Source organism: Bombina bombina, chromosome 4, assembly GCF_027579735.1.
Source record: "Bombina bombina isolate aBomBom1 chromosome 4, aBomBom1.pri, whole genome shotgun sequence".
NCBI classification, from domain to species: Eukaryota; Metazoa; Chordata; class Amphibia; order Anura; family Bombinatoridae; genus Bombina; species Bombina bombina.
Genome location: NC_069502.1, coordinates 1028661807 through 1028681744, shown reverse-complemented (window position 1 = coordinate 1028681744; position 19938 = coordinate 1028661807). Strand labels below are relative to the sequence as shown.

The 19938-nt window shown below is 39.0% G+C and overlaps 1 protein-coding gene across 3 annotated transcripts in view; it reads right to left on the bottom strand.

Moving 5' to 3' along the window:
* Positions 1 to 19938, bottom strand: part of TASP1 (taspase 1) — a 680735-nt gene that overhangs the window by 131360 nt on the left and 529437 nt on the right. For all 3 annotated transcript variants that reach the window (XM_053712134.1, XM_053712135.1, XM_053712136.1), the window contains one exon: positions 7764 to 7874. In XM_053712134.1, the coding sequence (XP_053568109.1) occupies positions 7764 to 7874 (111 nt within the window). The remainder of the gene's footprint in view (positions 1 to 7763; positions 7875 to 19938) is intronic.

The window sequence follows — 19938 nt, the reverse complement described above, 5'->3', positions numbered from 1 at the left end:
TTTGTTATTATTTTAACTAGGTAACTATTAAATAGTTCTTAACTATTTAATAGCTATTGTACCTGGTTAAAATAATTAAAAAGTTGCCTGTAAAATAAATATTAATCCTAAAATAGCTATAATATAATTATAATTTATATTGTAGCTATATTAGGATTTATTTTACAGGTAAGTATTTAGCTTTAAATAGGAATAAGTTATTTAATAAGAGTTAATTTATTTCGTTAGATGTAAATTATATTTAACTTAGGGGGGTGTTAGTATTAGGGTTAGACTTAGCTTTAGGGGTTAATACATTTATTATAGTAGCGGTGAGCTCCAGTCGTCAGATTAGGGGTTAATAATTGAAGGTAGGTGTCGGCGATGTTAGGGAGGGCAGATTAGGGGTTAATACTATTTATGATAGGGTTAGTGAGGCGGATTAGGGGTTAATAACTTTATTATAGTAGCGCTCAGGTCCGCTCGGCAGATTAGGAGTTAATAAGTGTAGGCAGGTGTCGGCGACGTTGAGGGGGGCAGATTAGGGGTTAATAAATATAATATAGGGGTCGGCGATGTTAGGGCAGCAGATTAGGGGTACATAGGGATAACGTAGGTTGCGGCGGTTTACGGAGCGGCAGATTAGGGGTTAAAAAAAATATGCAGGGGTCAGCGATAGCGGGGGCGGCAGATTAGGGGTTAATAAGTGTAAGGTTAGGGGTGTTTAGACTCGGGGTACATGTTAGAGTGTTAGGTGCAGACGTAGGAAGTGTTTCCCCATAGGAAACAATGGGGCTGCGTTAGGAGCTGAACGCTGCTTTTTTGCAGGTGTTAGGTTTTTTTTCAGCTCAAACAGCCCCATTGTTTCCTATGGGAGAATCGTGCACGAGCACGTTTTTGAGGCCGGCCGCGTCCGTAAGCAACTCTGGTATCGAGAGTTGCATTTGCGGTAAAAATGCTCTACGCTCCTTTTTTGGAGCCTAACGCAGCATTTGTTTAAACTCTCGATACCAGAGTTAAATTTATGGTGCGGCCAGAAAAAAGCCCGCGGAGCGTTAACAGCCCTTTTACCGCCAAACTCCAAATCTAGGCCTAAGTTTTTTTTCACAACAGGAGTGAAATGTAAATTTTGATGAATTAAAGTGCCCCTGTTTTTAATCAAATTTTTAAAAACTGGACACTTTAGCATCAACATTTACATTCACTGTAAGCATGCAGGTAGATTATATATTCTCTTAAACCTTGCAGAAGGATCAAAGGGACTACCTGGCTTAGACCATTCACTAGAGGCGTTCACAGAGACAGTGTCAGGGAAAACCTGAAAGGACTTTACCATGAGTTTGTAAATTAAATTTAAATGATTAACAGGCTTGTCCTCAGCTACTTTAGGATATTTAACCCCATAAAGTAAGCAAAATCTCCTTTAAAAGAGATCAAATATGAGGATGACTCTGATTCATGATCAGAGGTAGACCCCAGGTCATCAGAGAAAACCTCTCTTTCCGAGGAAAAAATAATAGAAGCATTAACCCCAGCAAGCTTAGAGCTAGTCAAATTATGAACTGTCCTTTTACGTTTATTTGAAGGCAGGATAGCCACCAACATTTCAGATACTGTTGAACGGATGAAGTCCTTAATTCCAGGACCAAAATCTGTCCCCTGTAAGGAACAAACAGAAGAAGAAGTACTACCCTTAGACACAAAAGCAGCATTAGACTGGTCTGAATGCATTGAAACATTTAAGCATGTGTTACATAAATGAGCTGGAGGTAAGACCTCAGCCTTTTTACAATAAACGCAATTAACACTGGTAGGAAAGTGTTCAAGAGGCCCAGCTTCTAGAGAGGATTTAGGAACAAAATCAGAAGGCTCGATTATTACAAAATTATACAAAGTAGAAAAAAAGCAGAAATAGTAAACCCCCCAAAAGAGAGCTCTTAAGGAAAAACAAAACTTACCCCGTGGAAGGCTTGTGGCTAAATTCCTACTAACTGTACTACATACACACCAACCCTCTGACAAACACTGCACTCTGAGGGGAAATGGGACTCAACTCATCTTCATGCACATCTTCATTCTTCATCTTCCTCTAGTGGAGGCAAAGACAAGACTAGTTTCCAGGTGGGAGGGGTTTTATAGAGCTCTTGGGGTTTGGGAATCTTTGTCTCATCCTAGAAGCCAGGAAGAGTAATTCCCAGTAGTAATGTATATTTGAGTAAAGGGGGGGTGCTCACCAAGAACCCCATTAGATTAAGGGTTTAACATAGGAGATAAACAAAACATACATATCAAAGGGGGGGGGGGGTAGATTGTAGGGAACTAAACAGTACAAACACTATGGCATTACAGAGAGACATAGGAAGTCAGTAACAAGACACTAAGATAAAGAAATGGTGCAAGACTAGGAGAAGGAAGGGGAAGCAAAACAGATGGAAAATCGAGAAGAAATTAGATAGAGGGCGCCACATGGTGCAGATCATATGAGATAATAACAACAAAACGGTATGATCATAAGAATCCTACTCACAAATAGTAGCGCACAGAAAGTGCAGATAACGCAGTCCGGAACTACACGTCGTCCGGTCGACCACAATGGATGGATAGCACAGATGGAGGTCCTCGTCTCACCAGGGAGAGTCCAGGGATATCCAAGATAGAGTGAATAAGGAACTATGCTACAGAGTTCCAGCCAGATCCAAGGGACCAGAGTTCCAGCCAGATCCTGGGGAGGAAACCGGAAGGAGTTTGCCAGGTCCAATCCAAGGCCTGATGAAACAGTGTGTATCACTGAGAAACGCGTTGCTGTTGTTTTTATTGTTATTAAACTTCTTTTATATATTTTAAATTCTCCAATTGCTGCCTTGTATACTTCTTTCTCCTTGGATTGGACCTGGCGAACTCCTTCCGGTTTCCTCCCCAGGATCTGGCTGGAACTCTGGTCCCTTGGATCTGGCTGGAACTCTGTAGCATAGTTCCTTATTCACTCTATCTTGGATATCCCTGGACTCTCCCTGGTGAGACGAGGACCTCCATCTGTGCTATCCATCCATTGTGGTCGACCGGACGACGTGTAGTTCCGGACTGCGTTATCTGCACTTTCTGTGCGCTACTATTTGTGAGTAGGATTCTTATGATCATACCGTTTTGTTGTTATTATCTCATATGATCTGCACCATGTGGCGCCCTCTATCTAATTTCTTCTAGATTTTCCATCTGTGTTCCTGGCATAACACTTTGGAGGAGCGGCCTATCTTCTTTTTGGAATATTGCCCACTACACACATCTTTTGGGCCCCTACCTTTGGACTCTGCTGGACTTGATAAGTTTACCATATTGATTGGACTAAAATCAATTATATTAATTTCGCATTGTTTTACTCCTCTCTGTTGTCCTATTTGGCTTGTTTTTTATTCATGATTATTTTTTAGGAGTCAGGATTTCCAATATTCATCAAATATAGTCGTTATATATATTCCTTGTTACGGTACCAACAGGATACCAAGGGTTAATACCAGGGAACAACGTCCTGCATAGGGAATCAGCAATTCACAAACCAGCCAGTTTTCAGGTTTAAACAGAATGTCATTTATTAAAGGCTATGCCTAGTATTTATGCAGGTCTGACCCCCCCCCCCCCCCCAGATGGGGGTTGAAAGACTGTTGTACATTACATGGAGGGAACAAGCCCTTTAACATGATACAATAGAATTATATTACTTAAACACTTCAACCACAAGACACTCTTGGCTCTTCTTATCACTTAAGCGTTTTCTCTCTGAGGGTGATCAAACAATGGAATTCTTATCACTAACTAAATTATGGTTGGAGCCAGCAACTTGTGTTTAGAAAATAGTTTCTTAAAGCTAAACACAGTTAACTCCTTCAGTCCTGACAGAAGGGTCTGTCACATAGCTCCCCCCTTGTGGAACACTCCGGCAGACCCGGCTTGACCGTTTTGCGGGTCAACCTGGGGATGACCGGACTAGGAGGTGGTAGGCATGTCAGTTTGCTGGGACAATCCATCTGTATTCCCGTTATGAGAGAGAATTCCTGTCCATACAAACAAGGGTTCAAATTCCTCAGTGCCCAGACCAGGGCCAAACAGTCCTTCAAAATCCCATCAGCTTCTTTACGAGTTTTCTGTACCTGCTCTTTATAGGTATCCCCAATCCCTTCATACTGACATAGGGTGCCCTTGAGTTGCTGCACCTCACTATGAGCCAGCGTCAGCTTCTCCTCAAGTGTCGCTAAGTTTGTCTTTAAGGTTTCATGTCCCACTCTCAAGCTGGTGTTTTCTGCAGTCTGTCGGTGCAGCTTGTCTAGCAGAGATTCACGTTCTAAACGTGCTTTTTCCTCTGCGCTCCTCTTCTCCTTCATCAGCGCATTGTAACGGGACCTCCACATATCAATAGCGGATAGAGATTTACTGAGCTCAGCGTCCGGGGGCTTAGCAGCAGGTGGGTCAGTCTCTGCTGCACGGATCTGGGCACGGGTAGTCACAGGGTTAACATCAGCGGGACCCATAGGAGCGTAGGCAGAAACAAGGGGGGCCAAGTCATTTCCAAGAAGAACATCAGCAGGTAAGTCCTTCTTGACCCCCACATTCACAGGTCTAGCGCCCACTCCCCAATCCAAATGTACCCTGGCAACAGGTAGGCTGAACACATCGCCCCCTGCTACCCTCACAGCCACAGTGTCTCCAGTGTACTGTTTCTCAGACACCAAGTTCTTTTGAAGCAAGGTCATGGTAGCACCAGTATCCCGTAGACCACTGACCTTCTTCCCATTCACTTTAACCAGTTACCGGTTATTCCGGTGGGCAGCTTGCACAAGGTCTGCCTCATGTAGGATGCTCCAGCATTCTTGCGCCTCTACGTAGCGGGCCGCAGGCTGAGGATTACGTGGGATTCCGCCGGCGGGTCTTCTCCAGGACTGCGCTTGGTTCGCTGCGTTTAGGGGACACTCTGGTCTTTTGTGCCCTAGTTGCTTACATCTAAAGCACCGAATAGGTTGTGAGTAGCACCGCAAATTGAACAGGGCTCTCTGAGGGTAGTTCGTGGCCGGAGGCCGTGTGGTATAGCGGTGCGCCGGGGTTTGGTAACTGGCAGCTGCTGGGGTGACTGGGGGTCTGTACTCCACTCTAGCAGGGGGCTTAGTGGTAGCAGTGTCCAGTTTGCGGGCATCCGTATACTCATCTGCCAAGCGAGCTGCTTCCTGCAGGGTGGAGGGTTTACGGTCCCGAACCCACTCTCGAACTCCTACGGGTAACTTGTCGAAGCAATGTTCCAACAGGAATAGCTGCAGCACCTCTTCCCCAGATATGGCTTGGCACCCCGCTATCCAGTGAGCTGCTGTGCGGTGCACCTTACATGCCCACTCAAGGTAGGAATCTCCAGCTAATTTAACAGTGTCTCTGAACCGCCTCCGGTATGTCTCCGGTGTAACCGCATACCTGGAGAGCAGAGCCTCTTTTATAGTATTATAATCCCCGACTTCCTCATCTGGAATGGCCCGAAAAGCCTCACTGGCCCGGCCGGATAATTTTCCAGATAATATCGTGACCCAGTCCTCTGCGGGTACCTTGTGTAGTGCACATTGCCTCTCAAAATCCGCAAGGTACCCATCAATCTCTCCTTCTGTTTCCAGGAAGTTTTTAAAAGCTGCAAAATTTACTTTTCTCTTTTCCATCTTAGTCAGTATTGTAATAATCCCCCTCTTCCTGAGGTTACTGGCTTGTGTAGTTGCTCTTCTGGGCGATAAGGTTCATTCCGTCGCTTGCCACCAATTGTTACGGTACCAACAGGATACCAAGGGTTAATACCAGGGAACAACGTCCTGCATAGGGAATCAGCAATTCACAAACCAGCCAGTTTTCAGGTTCAAACAGAATGTCATTTATTAAAGGCTATGCCTAGTATTTATGCAGGTCTGACCCCCCCCCCCCCAGATGGGGGTTGAAAGACTGTTGTACATTACATGGAGGGAACAAGCCCTTTGACATGATACAATAGAATTATATTACTTAAACACTTCAACCACAAGACACTCTTGGCTCTTCTTATCACTTAAGCGTTTTCTCTCTGAGGGTGATCAAACAATGGAATTCTTATCACTAACTAAATTATGGTTGGAGCCAGCAACTTGTGTTTAGAAAATAGTTTCTTAAAGCTAAACACAGTTAACTCCTTCAGTCCTGACAGAAGGGTCTGTCACATTCCTATTAATATCCTATTTTACTATCTCTATGGGATTATCTTCCCTAAGTGTAATATTATTCTGAAACCATATTGTGCCATTTTTTCCTTAGGCGCCTCTTAGTAGTACTCTGGTGACTTTTGTGTCTCCAGTGATACTAAAAGCAAAACAGACTCATAAGGCCTCTAGAGTTGCAAACATGTCCATGTTCTCTCAAGCATGCAGTTTCAGTACAGGGCAATATGGGCAGCTACCTAGGAATGCCTTCCTAGATGGTCATATTATAAAACATTTCAATCAACAACTGCACTGAGGATTATGAAACTCTTCTTAAAAGGGCATTGTACACTGATCTTTTTCTCCCTTTTAATATTTTCCAAATAAACCCTTTTACTTCCTGGAGTGTAGTAAATTGTTTACAAATGTATCCTTTAACTTTACTTTGTCATTTGAAATAGCTGCATTTGACTGTTGCATTACCATGTATACTGTAAATTTCAATACTTAAGTAACGGTTATAGAAAAGCTATGTAAACTTTCTTAAGACTAATTACTTTTTCAGTGTGTGGGGGGGGTGGGGCAGAGAGACAACAAAATGTTTTTTTTACATTGTTCTATCTTAGTACTGACCTCACTGTGTATAAAGTGAAATATAAAATACGGAGGATTTTGTGTAAATATAGAAATAAGTTAATGAGGTCTGCTCTCCCTACACTGTCAGCCCATTTGGGTTGGGTTTCAATTAGCAGAGACAGCTATGTCATATACATTTTAAACTCTGAAACACGTAATTGGAAACACATTAGGGTGAATCTAGATTTACAGTACCCTGTCCCTTTCAGCAAACCTGTCTGCAGGCTGGTGGTGACTTCTGCGTGTACAACTTGGTTGAGAAGCCAGGAAATGATTTGTGCTTACAGTCACCGACAATTTAAGGCTAATTATGACAATTTAATTTCCTTTTTAAAATGCAAAAAATTATAAACTAGTAAATACTGTGCTGGCTCCTATAATAGTAGTTTCTTTAATAGGTGGTTTAAATCACTTTGTATAAATATTGCCATAGTTTGTAAACCGTTAAAATCGCACGACAAAACACACACACACACAATTTATAATTTCTTCTACCAAACAAATAGACTTATTTATCACTGCTTATTATCTAGTGAAAAAGGAAATGATTACATCACGTATATATTTGATGCATCAAATGTGTGGTTTTGCTATTTTTATGTGGACAAAATTACCCTTTCTGCACATGACAGTATCCAGATTTAAGCTATAAACAAATTCTTTGTAAGCTGGAATGATTTCTTTTTATCTGGCAGACATATGTGAAAAGAATAGCTTTCACAAAATATCCACAGATACTTTACTACACACGTCATATTTATTTATTACTCTAATATAAAAATATCATTCTGTTGGAAAAGCTTTTAGGCATAAAAATAACTCTATAACAAATTGTGCAACAAAATAATATATTCTAATAGTAATGTTTTAGCAGATGTTTACATGTTCCACAAACACATGAACTATTGTATTATGCCATTAACCTATGATGTAGTAAAGAAAAGAGTGTGCACATACCAATAAATTTGTTTTGCATAGACTCTAGCAATGCTTGGTGAGCGTCTTCAGCCTGCAATGCAAGTGAACATTCTCTGGCCAATATGGTCCGTACAAGGTGCTCTCCGCAGCCTGCAAAAAGAAACCAATTTGAGTGACAATATGTTATGCATATGGGAAGGACAGCCATATTTTCATTATAGTAGTAATCATGATATAGTTCAGGAGCCATCAATTGAGGTTTTGGAACTACATGTCCCATGATGCATCATGGGAAATGTATTTCCAAAACCTCTGGAGGTCCACAATTGATGACCCCTGATATAATTGATAATTACATTTGTTACACTAAACAAATGTTTGTTATAAAAGAACCGTAAAAACATTGAGATAGTAATATCAAATTTTACATTGTCCTTAGAAAGACAACTTTGCAATAAACTTTGATGATGTATTTTGCCCTGTCATGTAATTTAACTCAAAAAAAAAAAGCACATTTTTTAATTCTCAGAACCGGAATGATATCTTTCAATAATTGGCCTCAGTAGAGCTTATCAGATAACAACTGCAAACCAAACCAGATTTTGATAACATAATGATTGTGTCAAGCTTTGGTTGCACCGAATAAGGTAAGTGGTGTGTGGAGTTTGGCTATTAAAAACAACAGCAGCAAACAAGAAATTACTTTTAAAATGTTTAAACTTTGCTGATCTGTTATTTTTATAACAAGGTGTTTAGTGTCCCATTAAAGGGCCATAATACCCAAATGTTGAAACACTTAAAAGTGATGCAGCATAGCTGTAAAAAGCTGACTAGAAAATATCACCTGAACATCTCTATGTAAAAAAGAAAGATATTTTACCTCAAAAGTTCCTCAGTAGCCACATCCCATTGTAAAGGACTTCTAAGCAGCAAATCAGTTTATCTGTCCCGGGACAGCTAAGGGGTTGAGCCTCGTGCACTCTCATGTTATTTACCTATTCAGTTTAAAGGAAGTTTACTATGAAATCTCATGAGAGTAAAGTCAAATCTCATGAGATCACAGTAAAAAAGTTCATGACCTCAGCACTGTTTTTTTTTTTATAATTTTTCTTTATTGGAAATTATTGAACAAACATAGAAAGAAAAACATATCATACTGTATATCAGTACAAAAGAATGGATACATAACATAAAACACAGTAACCAAAAAAAAAATATATATATAGATATAATATATCTAGACCTCAGCACTGTTGATGCTGATTGGCTGCTGTTCATTTCTTCATTTTTTTATTTTCTTTTACCTGCAGCTGAGAGCAGCGGAGTATAACTTTTTACACAGAACTTACTCTGCTGAGCTGAGGAGATTGTGAGGTAAAATATCTTCCTTTTTTAAATAGAGATGCTCAGGTGATATTTTCCTGTCAGCTTTTTACAGTTATACTGCATCGGTTTCAAGTGATTTAGCATATGAGAATTATGTCCCTTTAAGTAAAACAAAAGATCTTGGCCAATTTGAGGATTTTTTTTGCACTTACTACTCACATTAAAATGACAAAACTATACTCAGCTGGACCATTGCTCACCATAAGTGACTACATTGTATTTTCTAAGGAATGTCCTTATGGTTAACAGAAACAAGATTCACAGTAGATTGACTCTAACAATATCTTCAATCTAGGACTAGGTATCAACAACATAAAATACGTTCATTAGCAGAGAAATATAATAGAGGCTATAAATCAATCGTCCTAATAAACATACAAGCATGTGTACAAAAAGGCTCTACTGTAAGTTACTAAAGGGTAGTATCACCAAAACAGAGATAAACAACCTACCAAAGAAGTGAAAATGCAGAAATACTAGCTTCTGGCCCAACAAAGGAAAATAAAGAAAGCTTCTAAGCGGGATGTTGTAAAAAATAGATTTCTCCACTACTCTGTAGTAGTGTACAAATGAGATGCCTACACACATGCTGCTGCATATAATAATAATATAAATAAATTGCTGCATATAATAATAATATTTTTGGAAACAAAATAAGATGGATGATAGCATCATACACAGTGGCACAGTTTAACAAGGTCACACAGAATACCTAGATAGGCAATGTTTAAATTTCTGCCAGAAAGAACAAAAAAAAAAGAACTGTCATTGAGGAAACTGATACCACATGAAAAAAGAAGTGGCCTTGTTTTTCTGTCCATCTCCTTTAAAGGGTAACATTTATTGATGGGTGAACTAGGGATACCTGTGTAGCATCATTATTTTGTTGTGTGAATACAAATTATAATATCAAGAGTCTGTAGAAAATAATTAATTTGTGGTTATCAGATGTAAACTTCACACTGAAGGAGACATTTTCATTCTTTACACAATGGGAAGTAATGTTGTCAGCTTTACAACTATAGTCAACTCAGAACACACACAATAACTTATGTTTCAGAGTAAATAATTTAATAACAATTATCAATTAGTCTTTACTTTCCTCTCTCACACCTTCTGTGTCACTCTTTCTCCTTTAGATTTTGAGATTAAAGGAACAGTCTAGTCAAAATTAAACTTCCATGATAGAGCATGTCATTTTAAAAAGCTTTTTAATTTACTCCTATTATCAATTTTTCTTCGTTCTCTTGGTATCCTTATTTGAAAAAGCAAGAATGTAAGCATAGGAGCCGGCCCATTTTTGGTTCAGAACCTAGGTAGCACTTTCTGATTGGTGTCTAAATGTAGCCACCAATCAGCAAAAGCTACCCAGGTGCGGAACCAAAAATGGACCGGCTCCTATGCTTTACATTCAAATAAAGATACCAATAGAACAAAGAAAAAGTGATAATAGGAGTAAATTAGAAAGTTGCTTGAAATTGCATGCTCTATCTGAATCATTAAAGTTTAATTTTGACTAGACTATTCCTTTAAGAGACTCACAAATGTTACCTACACTTATTGTACTTGTTAGCATATGTATTGCAATGCACCCCATGAAAGTACTGAACCGTGTATAGTTCTACAGAGTATTGTAATAATAATACCTTTCTTTTAACCCTTTAACAAGGGACAGTGGTGTAGAGCAATGTTGTTTCAGTCAACATTTCTTATGTTAATGGGACTTAAATAAGCACACACAAAAAAACACAGAACCTGAACAGATCCCATTAAAATAATAAGAAACTGGTTGTTCATGTATGTTACACCTCTTGTTATAAGTTGTTGAAGCCCAGGAAAATGCTAAGACTACATGACACTCTTAACTGTGTACAACTAAAGTGCATCACCGTTTAGTGGCTTTTAGGTCCTTTTATGTGATGCATAATTGTTATTTTTTATCTAATACAAAGTGTTTGTTTATTTAATTCTTACAAAGAAGATTAAACTATATGAAGGTATAATATAATACATTACCTTTATGTAATATTTTGCTAAAAGTCCCAGATCTATACATATGGTATGAACCTTATTACCACTGAAATGCAGTTCAGCAAACTTTTCATCAGAAAATCCAGAAGAAAAAACATAAGGACATGACAAACATAAACCATATGGGCAGACTGATCCACCACAGTGTTCAACAGAGGATGTGTTCATTACCAGCATCATCTACAGTATCTCCTAAGGAGACATAGAGAAAAGTACCATGCATCCGTATTTTGCTTAATACAGTAATCTAAGTAAAGGTTATTGCATTATTTACAAAAAGATTTTAGAACAATGTTTGGCAATTCATGACATGTGGATTTACGGTTTAATTACATGACAGAATTTTGGACACAGGAACATCTTACATAAACTAACGCATATACTATATATTTTAAGAAGCTGGGAACCATTATAGTTTAGGCTGCCAAACTCAGGAGTTATATGAGCAGATACAATCTGCAGAGACAGTAGCACTAAAAACCACGGTAGATTAGATGTACATACAAGAAAGCTTAACGTAAGAATCCTTTCAATTATGACAGATTGGAAGCTCTCATAGTATTCACCAGACACATCAAATTCAGACTTAAAATTCTCAAGATTTATGCTCATATAAAATTAGCGCTTTAAGAAAGATCAATGTTAACAATAAAAAACAGTAAACATGACCACATAACCATAAATAAAAAAAAATCAAAATAAATTATGCTTACCTGATAATTTTCTTTTCTTCTGACGGGAAGAGTCCACAGCAGCATTCATTACTTTTGGGAATTCAGAACCTGGCCACCAGGAGGAGACAAAGACACCCCAGCCAAAGGCTTCAAATACCTCCCCCATTTCCCTCATCCCCCAGTCATTCTGCCAAGGGAACAAGGAACAGTAGGAGAAATATCAGGGTGAAAAAGGTGCCAGAAGAACAAAAGTTTACTGCCGCCTCATAGACAAAACGCAGGCGGGAGCTGTGGATTCTTCCCGTCAGAAAAAAATAAAATTATCAGGTAAGCATAATTTATGTTTTTCTTCTTAAACGGGAAGAGTCCACAGCTGCATTCATTACTTTTGGGAAAACTATACCCAAGCTAGAGGACACTGAATGCAAACAAAGGGTGAGTACAAAATGCAGCCCCTTCGAAAGGCACCACAGCCTGAAATTACCCGACACCCTAAATTTTTTTTTATAAATGACAGAGATAAAAAAAAAAATGGAAGCCCAGGTAACTGCACATCAGTTACATAACCTGCAACGCCCTGCTAGAGACACTCAGACCCAGAGTCTGCTGAGCACAAAAGCCTCCAAGGAGCCAGCCCAGCGGCTCTCGACTGCCACAAAAAGTACCCCCGACCTAAAGGTCAAGAACCTCAATTTACCCCCGAGAGGGAGAATAGATAACCCCATAAGAGATCCAAAGTACCATCCAACACGTGCCTAAAACAAACTTAGAGCAACCCAAGGTTGCCACAGTACCATCGCCCAGGGAGACAAACTCCCTAGAAGCACAAGGACCAGAAAAGAAGTCCATACTCAGGATAAAAACGTCACTAAGATGACCCGAGGGCCACCCTCATATCCCTGACACAGCACCATACCATATAAGGTGCTACAGAAAACCGTGAGTTCCCAGTGGCATCATAGTCAAGTCGAAACCCACAGGCTAGACAAGCATACACCGCAGAGACAGGAGAACTATCCCAGCAGCTAACAAAGAGCTCTCCAAGAGAACATCAAGCCACCTGCAACAAGAACTCGCGATGACCAGCCTCCAGGAAGCAAAGCCATCGTGGGACTCAACCCACAGAGTAAAGCCGAAAAATCTCGACAACAGCTCCCGACTGGAAGATACCGGGCTCCCAGGAGCGTCCCCTCCCAGCAGCAGACGCCACCAAAGAGAGATGGACATCAAAAGTCCTTCCACCGAAGGGGAGGACAGACTCAAGAAAAGAAAACGGTCAACACTGCATAGAGCAAACCGATCCCCGACCTTCCCTCCAGGGTAATGGTCCCAGCCCAAAGTTAAAGATCGAAGACAAGAGTCCCAGACCTCTGGAAGAAAAAGGATGGATCTACGAGGAAGCAAAACCCCCTAGTAGAACTACAGTCCTACGCCCTACTGGCTGAGCTATCGTAGGATTCTGTGACGAAAGGCAAACAATGACTGGGAAATGAGGGAAGTATTTGAAGCCTTTGGCTGAGGTGTCTTTGCCTCCTCCTGTTGGCCAGGCCAGGTTCTGAATTCCTAAAAGTAATGACTGCAGTTGTGTACTCTTCCCATTTAAGTATAAAAAAGTTCTATAAAGTATGTCACAAGGAATTGTTGGATGTACTTAAACAACATAAGATACAGATAGAATATTGATGTGTTCATAAATGACGGGCCATGAAAAAAATATCATAGTAAAGATTTAATCTAAAAAGTAGTAATTCTACAAAATAGACAATAAGGAAACCCTCATTGAATTCAGCACTAAAATATCTCTAGAAAATTGTTTTTTTATTTGTTCTACATACTCAAAAAAGGAAACAATTCAACATGACATGCAAACATCAATTAAAAAATATAATTAAAAAATTATAGGGCTGCAAGTAACGATTATTTTCATAATCGATTAATCGGCCGAATAATTTTTCGATTAATCGACTAATTGGATAAAACAAAATCCACATACTGAGTGTTTCAAAAGAGGTAGAACTAGAAAGAGGTAGATTAGCACTGTTTATAACATTCTGTTATTCACTATTTCAGAAATAGAAATGCAAAAATGACAACATGACCACATGCTCCCGGCTGAGGCTGGCTCTCTGTTTGCAAACTATTATGCCTGCAGCAGAGAAGAGGCGCTCAGATTGTGTTGAGGTGCCTGAGATGCATAAGTAGGGTTTTGCCAATTTCACCAAGGTGGGATATTTTTTTTTTTAACTCTCCACCAATGCAAGAGGCCTCTTAACAAAGTGAGCCTGGACTTCATTCTAACATAAAAATATCTTGACTATCTATATGCAATGGTAAATAACCAGCTATAAGGTTAGGGAAAAAATATCTAGTCCCCTCTTAAAATAAGATATATACCTATAGAGGTTAAATTTGGTACATATTGCATATTAAAAATATATATATTTAAAAAAAAAAGTAAAAAGCGCTAAGGACTTGATATATATCAATAACAGGACAAAGCCTTACACATTTATCTATACAGTACATATAATCTGCAATAGCAAGTGATCTGCTAATAATTGTGCAAACAGATAATAGTGCACATCAATTCTAATAACAAATCACATCAATCTAGAGCTAGGTGTAAATAACAAGCTCGGCAATGCAAAGCATTGTCCAAAATCACCTGATTTAATATAAAAATAAATGATGACTCCTATTTTATTTCTGGGTTTCACATAAGCCAGGAGTAGTTGTAAACTTATACTGTCCTGAAAAAGTGAAATGTAGACATCCTTTAGGCTAAGGGCATAACCATAAAACACAATACCATTTGCAGGAGCTCATTGGAGTGAAACAGCTGGTGCCGTGCACAGACCAACTGATAGCAAACCAACTAATCGATTATGAGATTAGTTGACAACTATTTTCATAATCGATTATTATTGATTATATTGATTAGTTGTTGCAGCTCTGAAAAAATAAATACAACACATTGACTAGAGATGACCTCACTCCTGTACAGCAGTGAGACAATTACACCATAATCAACTGAGAAACTATGTATTTTTAAACGATGGAGATTTATTATCTTTTTGTTTCTTTTCTTCATTTAGGGCAGTTTTCTGGTTCATAAAAGTAAAAAAGTATGATATTGAAACATACAATAGGGTGCGCTATGTTGTGCAAGGAAAATTGTGCGTGTTTTATATACTTGTGTGTCTGCAAAAATAAATAGAAATCGTGAATCTGCTAGTGCTCATACAATGTTCATATTGTGATTGTGTTAGCACTTATGTGAAAAAATAAAAATAAAATTTGGCGTTACAAAAACGTTCTTTGGTGAAAATCGAAGAAACTTGTGTGTCTGAATCTATAAATAAAATATTCACAAAAAAATATGGTGTGTACTCGAAAATGACTTCCAATTAAATGTCAACCAATAGACTGTGCAAAGAAGGAGTGATATAATATTAATAATATAATAAAAAAATTATATTAAAAATTAGAAATAAAAATACAAACGAATTTGATTTCACAGTAAAGTCCACAGTATATAGGAGATAGGTGAAATAAACGCTGTCAGAATCTGTAATTCTGGAAGGCTGCTCCACTCCAAACCGGTGGTAAGTCGGGTAAACTGTAAAATTGAGAGCACAAAGAGAGAGCGCCTAATGGTGTAACATCGTCGAGATCAAAATGATACAAACAAAAACAGTATCTGCCAAGTGGATACTCACAAAGAAGTTGGCACTCGCACCGGTTGTTGGCACCGGTACAAAGAAAGGAAGTCAGCGGACAAAATGCTGGGTAAAAATAATTAAAAGGGAATTTATTTGGAGCTAAATACGGTCAGCCTGCCTGAATGCACTACCTGTGAGTGCCAACTCCATTGTGAGTACACATCTTGCTGATACTGTGTCTTTTTCGTGTCCCTCTGGGTTCAGACGATATTGCACCATTGGTCTTTTGTGTTTTCCTTTCTATCACAACAGATCCCCGATACGACTTCCACACATTCAGCGTACTGACTGCTGTACAAAGGTCAGCCCGCCTATATGCACTACTTGCGAGTGCCAACTTCTTTGTGAGTATCCACTTGGCAGATACTGTTTTTGTTTGTATCATTTTGATCTCGACGATATTACACCATTAGGCGCTCTCTCTTTGTGCTCTCAATTTCTGGTTCATAAAGTTTATATCTGCAGGTCTACAAGTCAAATAGGGATGAGAGGGAAAACCCCATTGGGAGATGACATGATGCATGGTATGCTGATAGCAATGGAACTGTATAGCCAAGCCGCCCATGTAGCAATTTGCATAATCCATCTCCATCCTGGAGAATTTGAGTATGATTCCTAATATATTTCATGGAGACATATAACTTATTTTACACAGATGAATATTAAGTCCCTAATATATAAGCTAAGTGGCTGCTGTTTGGGGAAAAGTACAAACCACTATATGCAGCACTTGAAAAAGACAGTGGGCCATAAGTCAGGTCTGATTGTTTATTCTGGAAGTTAAATGTAGTGTTTGGAGCATGCGTGATACGTTTGTATTGCTTCCCCATACCAGTCAAACTTATAACTTTGGCAATGATTGCTTTTCAAAATAAGATATATTCTGAAAGCTGGTTAATATTACTTTGTCACTAAACAAAGAACCGGAAACCATCCAAGCTAATGTTGGGGGAAAAACGAAAAGATGATTGATAAAAAATCTGTAGGAGTTTTCAAATACATTGATCCTCTCAGTTGACTGCTGTATAGGTGGGAGTTAAGGTGTGGTATTTTGTTGACTAAGGTCTATGTCATAAGATATTTTAGGTCTCTGGTTTATACATTTGCACAGTATGTGTCTGTGTGTTCTCTCAATATATTTTTTTCTATTACTATTTACAATATGATGCACAAATCCCCAACAGACTACTAAACTGACAGATATTTATACAAAATGTAGAGGTGTTGCTATCTTGGTGTAATAAGATATATGAGTGGTAAATTAAGTATAAGCTAAAAGGTTTCCATGATTAAAGAGATTTTAAACCCAACATTTTTGTTTAAAGGGACACTGAACCTAAATTTTTTCTTTTGTGATTCAGATAGAGCATGAAATTTGAAGCAACTTTCTATTTTACTCCTATTATCAAATTTTTTTCATTCACTTGGTATCTTTATTTGAAATGCAAGAATGTAAGTTTAGATGCCAACCCATTTTTGGTGAACAACCTGGGTTATTCTTGCTGATTGGTGGATAAATTCATCCACCAATAAAAAAGTGCTGTCCAGAGTACTGAACCAAAAAAAAAAAAAAAAAAAAAAAAAAAAAAAAAAAGCTTAGATGCCTTCTTTTTCAGATAAAGATAGCAAGAGAATGAAGAAAAAATGATAATAGGAATAAATTAGAAAGTTGCTTAAAATTGCATACTCTATCTGAATCGCAAAGAAAAAATTTGGGTTCAGTGTCCCTTTAATTATTCAGATAGATCATACAATTTTAAACAACTTTCCAATTAATTTATATTTATATGTACTTATATGTACTTCTGGGAGTTAGCTGAACACATTAGGTAAAACAATGTCAAGAGGCATATATGTAAAGCCACTAATCAGCAGCTAGCTCCTAGAAGTGCTTTGCTGTTTTTGAGTCCACCTGCGTATTATTTTAAATAGCTGTCTAAAATGGCATGCTTTATTTTAATCATAAAATATTTTTTGTTTCATATCCCTTTAATTAATATTTAAAGATGATGAATGTTTAAGTATACAGGGAGTGCAGAATTATTAGGCAAATGAGTATTTTGACCACATCATTCTCTTTATGCATGTTGTCTTACTCCAAGCTGTATAGGCTCGAAAGCCTACTACCAATTAAGCATATTAGGTGATGTGCATCTCTGTAATGAGAAGGGGTGTGGTCTAATGACATCAACACCCTATATCAGGTGTGCATAATTATTAGGCAACTTCCTTTCCTTCGGCAAAATGGGTCAAAAGAAGGACTTGACAGGCTCAGAAAAGTCAAAAATAGTGAGATATCTTGCAGAGGGATGCAGCAAAAAATTTGCAAAGCTTCTGAAGCGTGATCATCGAACAATCAAGCGTTTCATTCAAAATAGTCAACAGGGTCGCAAGAATCGTGTGGAAAAACCAAGGCGCAAAATAACTGCCCATGAACTGAGAAAAGTCAAGCGTGCAGCTGCCAAGATGCCACTTGCCACCAGTTTGGCCATATTTCAGAGCTGCAACATCACTGGAGTGCCCAAAAGCACAAGGTGTGCAATACTCAGAGACATGGCCAAGGTAAGAAAGGCTGAAAGACGACCACCACTGAACAAGACACACAAGCTGAAACGTCAAGACTAGGCAAAGACTGGGCAAATATCTCAAGACTGATTTTTCTAAGGTTTTATGGACTGATGAAATGAGAGTGAGTCTTGATGGGCCAGATGGATGGGCCCGTGGCTGGATTGGTAAAGGGCAGCTCCAGTCCGACTCAGACGCCAGCAAGGTGGAGGTGGAGTACTGGTTTGGGCTGGTATCATCAAAGATGAGCTTGTGGGGCCTTTCGGGTTGAGGATGGAGTCAAGCTCAACTCCCAGTCCTACTGCCAGTTTCTGGAAGACACCTTCTTCAAGCAGTGGTACAGGAAGAAGTCTGCATCCTTCAAGAAAAACATGATTTTCATGCAGGACAATGCTCCATCACACGCGTCCAAGTACTCCACAGCGTGGCTGGCAAAAAGGGTATAAAAGAAGAAAATCTAATGACATGGCCTCCTTGTTCACCTGATCTGAACCCCATTGAGAACCTGTGGTCCATCATCAAATGTGAGATTTACAAGGAGGGAAAACAGTACACCTCTCTGAACAGTGTCTGGGAGGCTGTGGTTGCTGCTGCACGCAATGTTGATGGTGAACAGATCAAAACACTGACAGAATCCATGGATGGCAGGCTTTTGAGTGTCCTTGCAAAGAAAGGTGGCTATATTGGTCACTGATTTGTTTTTGTTTTGTTTTTGAATGTCAGAAATGTATATTTGTGAATGTTGAGATGTTATATTGGTTTCACTGGTAAAAATAAATAATTGAAATGGGTATATATTTGTTTTTTGTTAAGTTGCCTAATAATTATGCACAGTAATAGTCACCTGCACACACAGATATCCCCCTAAAATAGCTATAACTAAAAACAAACTAAAAATTACTTCCAAAACTATTCAGCTTTGATATTAATGAGTTTTTTGGGTTCATTGAGAACGTGGTTGTTGTTCAATAATAAAATTAATCCTCAAAAATACAACTTGCCTAATAATTCTGCACTCCCTGTATTTTTAAAATGATGATTGAAATTCATGTTGGATTTATTTTTTAGTATTCAGAAAGAATAAAAAAAACATAAATTATGCTTACCTGATAATTTCATTTTCTTCTGAAGGGAAAAGTCCACAGCTGCATTCATTACTTTTGGGAAATACAGAACCTGGCCACCAGGAGGAGGCAAAGACACCCCAGTCAAAGGCTTAAATACCTCCCCCACTTCCCTCATCCCCCAGTCATTCTGCCAAGGGAACAAGGAACAGTAGGAAAAATATCAGGGTAAAAAAAGGTGCCAGAAGAACAAAAAAAGTACAGCCGCCTCATAGAGAAAAAACGCGGGCGGGAGCTGTGGACTCTTGCCTTCAGAAGAAAATTAAATTATTAGGTAAGCATAATTTATTTTTTTCTTCTTAAAAGGGAAGAGTCCACATCTGCATTCATTACTTTTGGGAAAACAATACCCAAGCTAGAGGACACTGAATGCAAACAACGGGTGAGTACAAAAGGCGGCCCCTTCGAAAGGCACCACAGCCTGAATTACTCAACACCCTAAAATTTAAGAACAAACGACACGGGAGAAAAGCCGAGCCCAGGTAACTGCACATTAGTTACCCCGCCGGCAAAGCCGAACTAAAGACCACACAGTCCCAGAGTCTGTCAAGCCCAAACAACCTCCGAGACATCCGCCCTGCGGAACACGACTCCCAAGAAGGTACCCGGCCAAAGACAAAGACAGCATCTGCCCCCAAAAGGGAAACCAGAGTCCAGGAAAAATCCAAAGGAACTTTCCCCACTCAACACATATAAAACAACCCATGGTTGT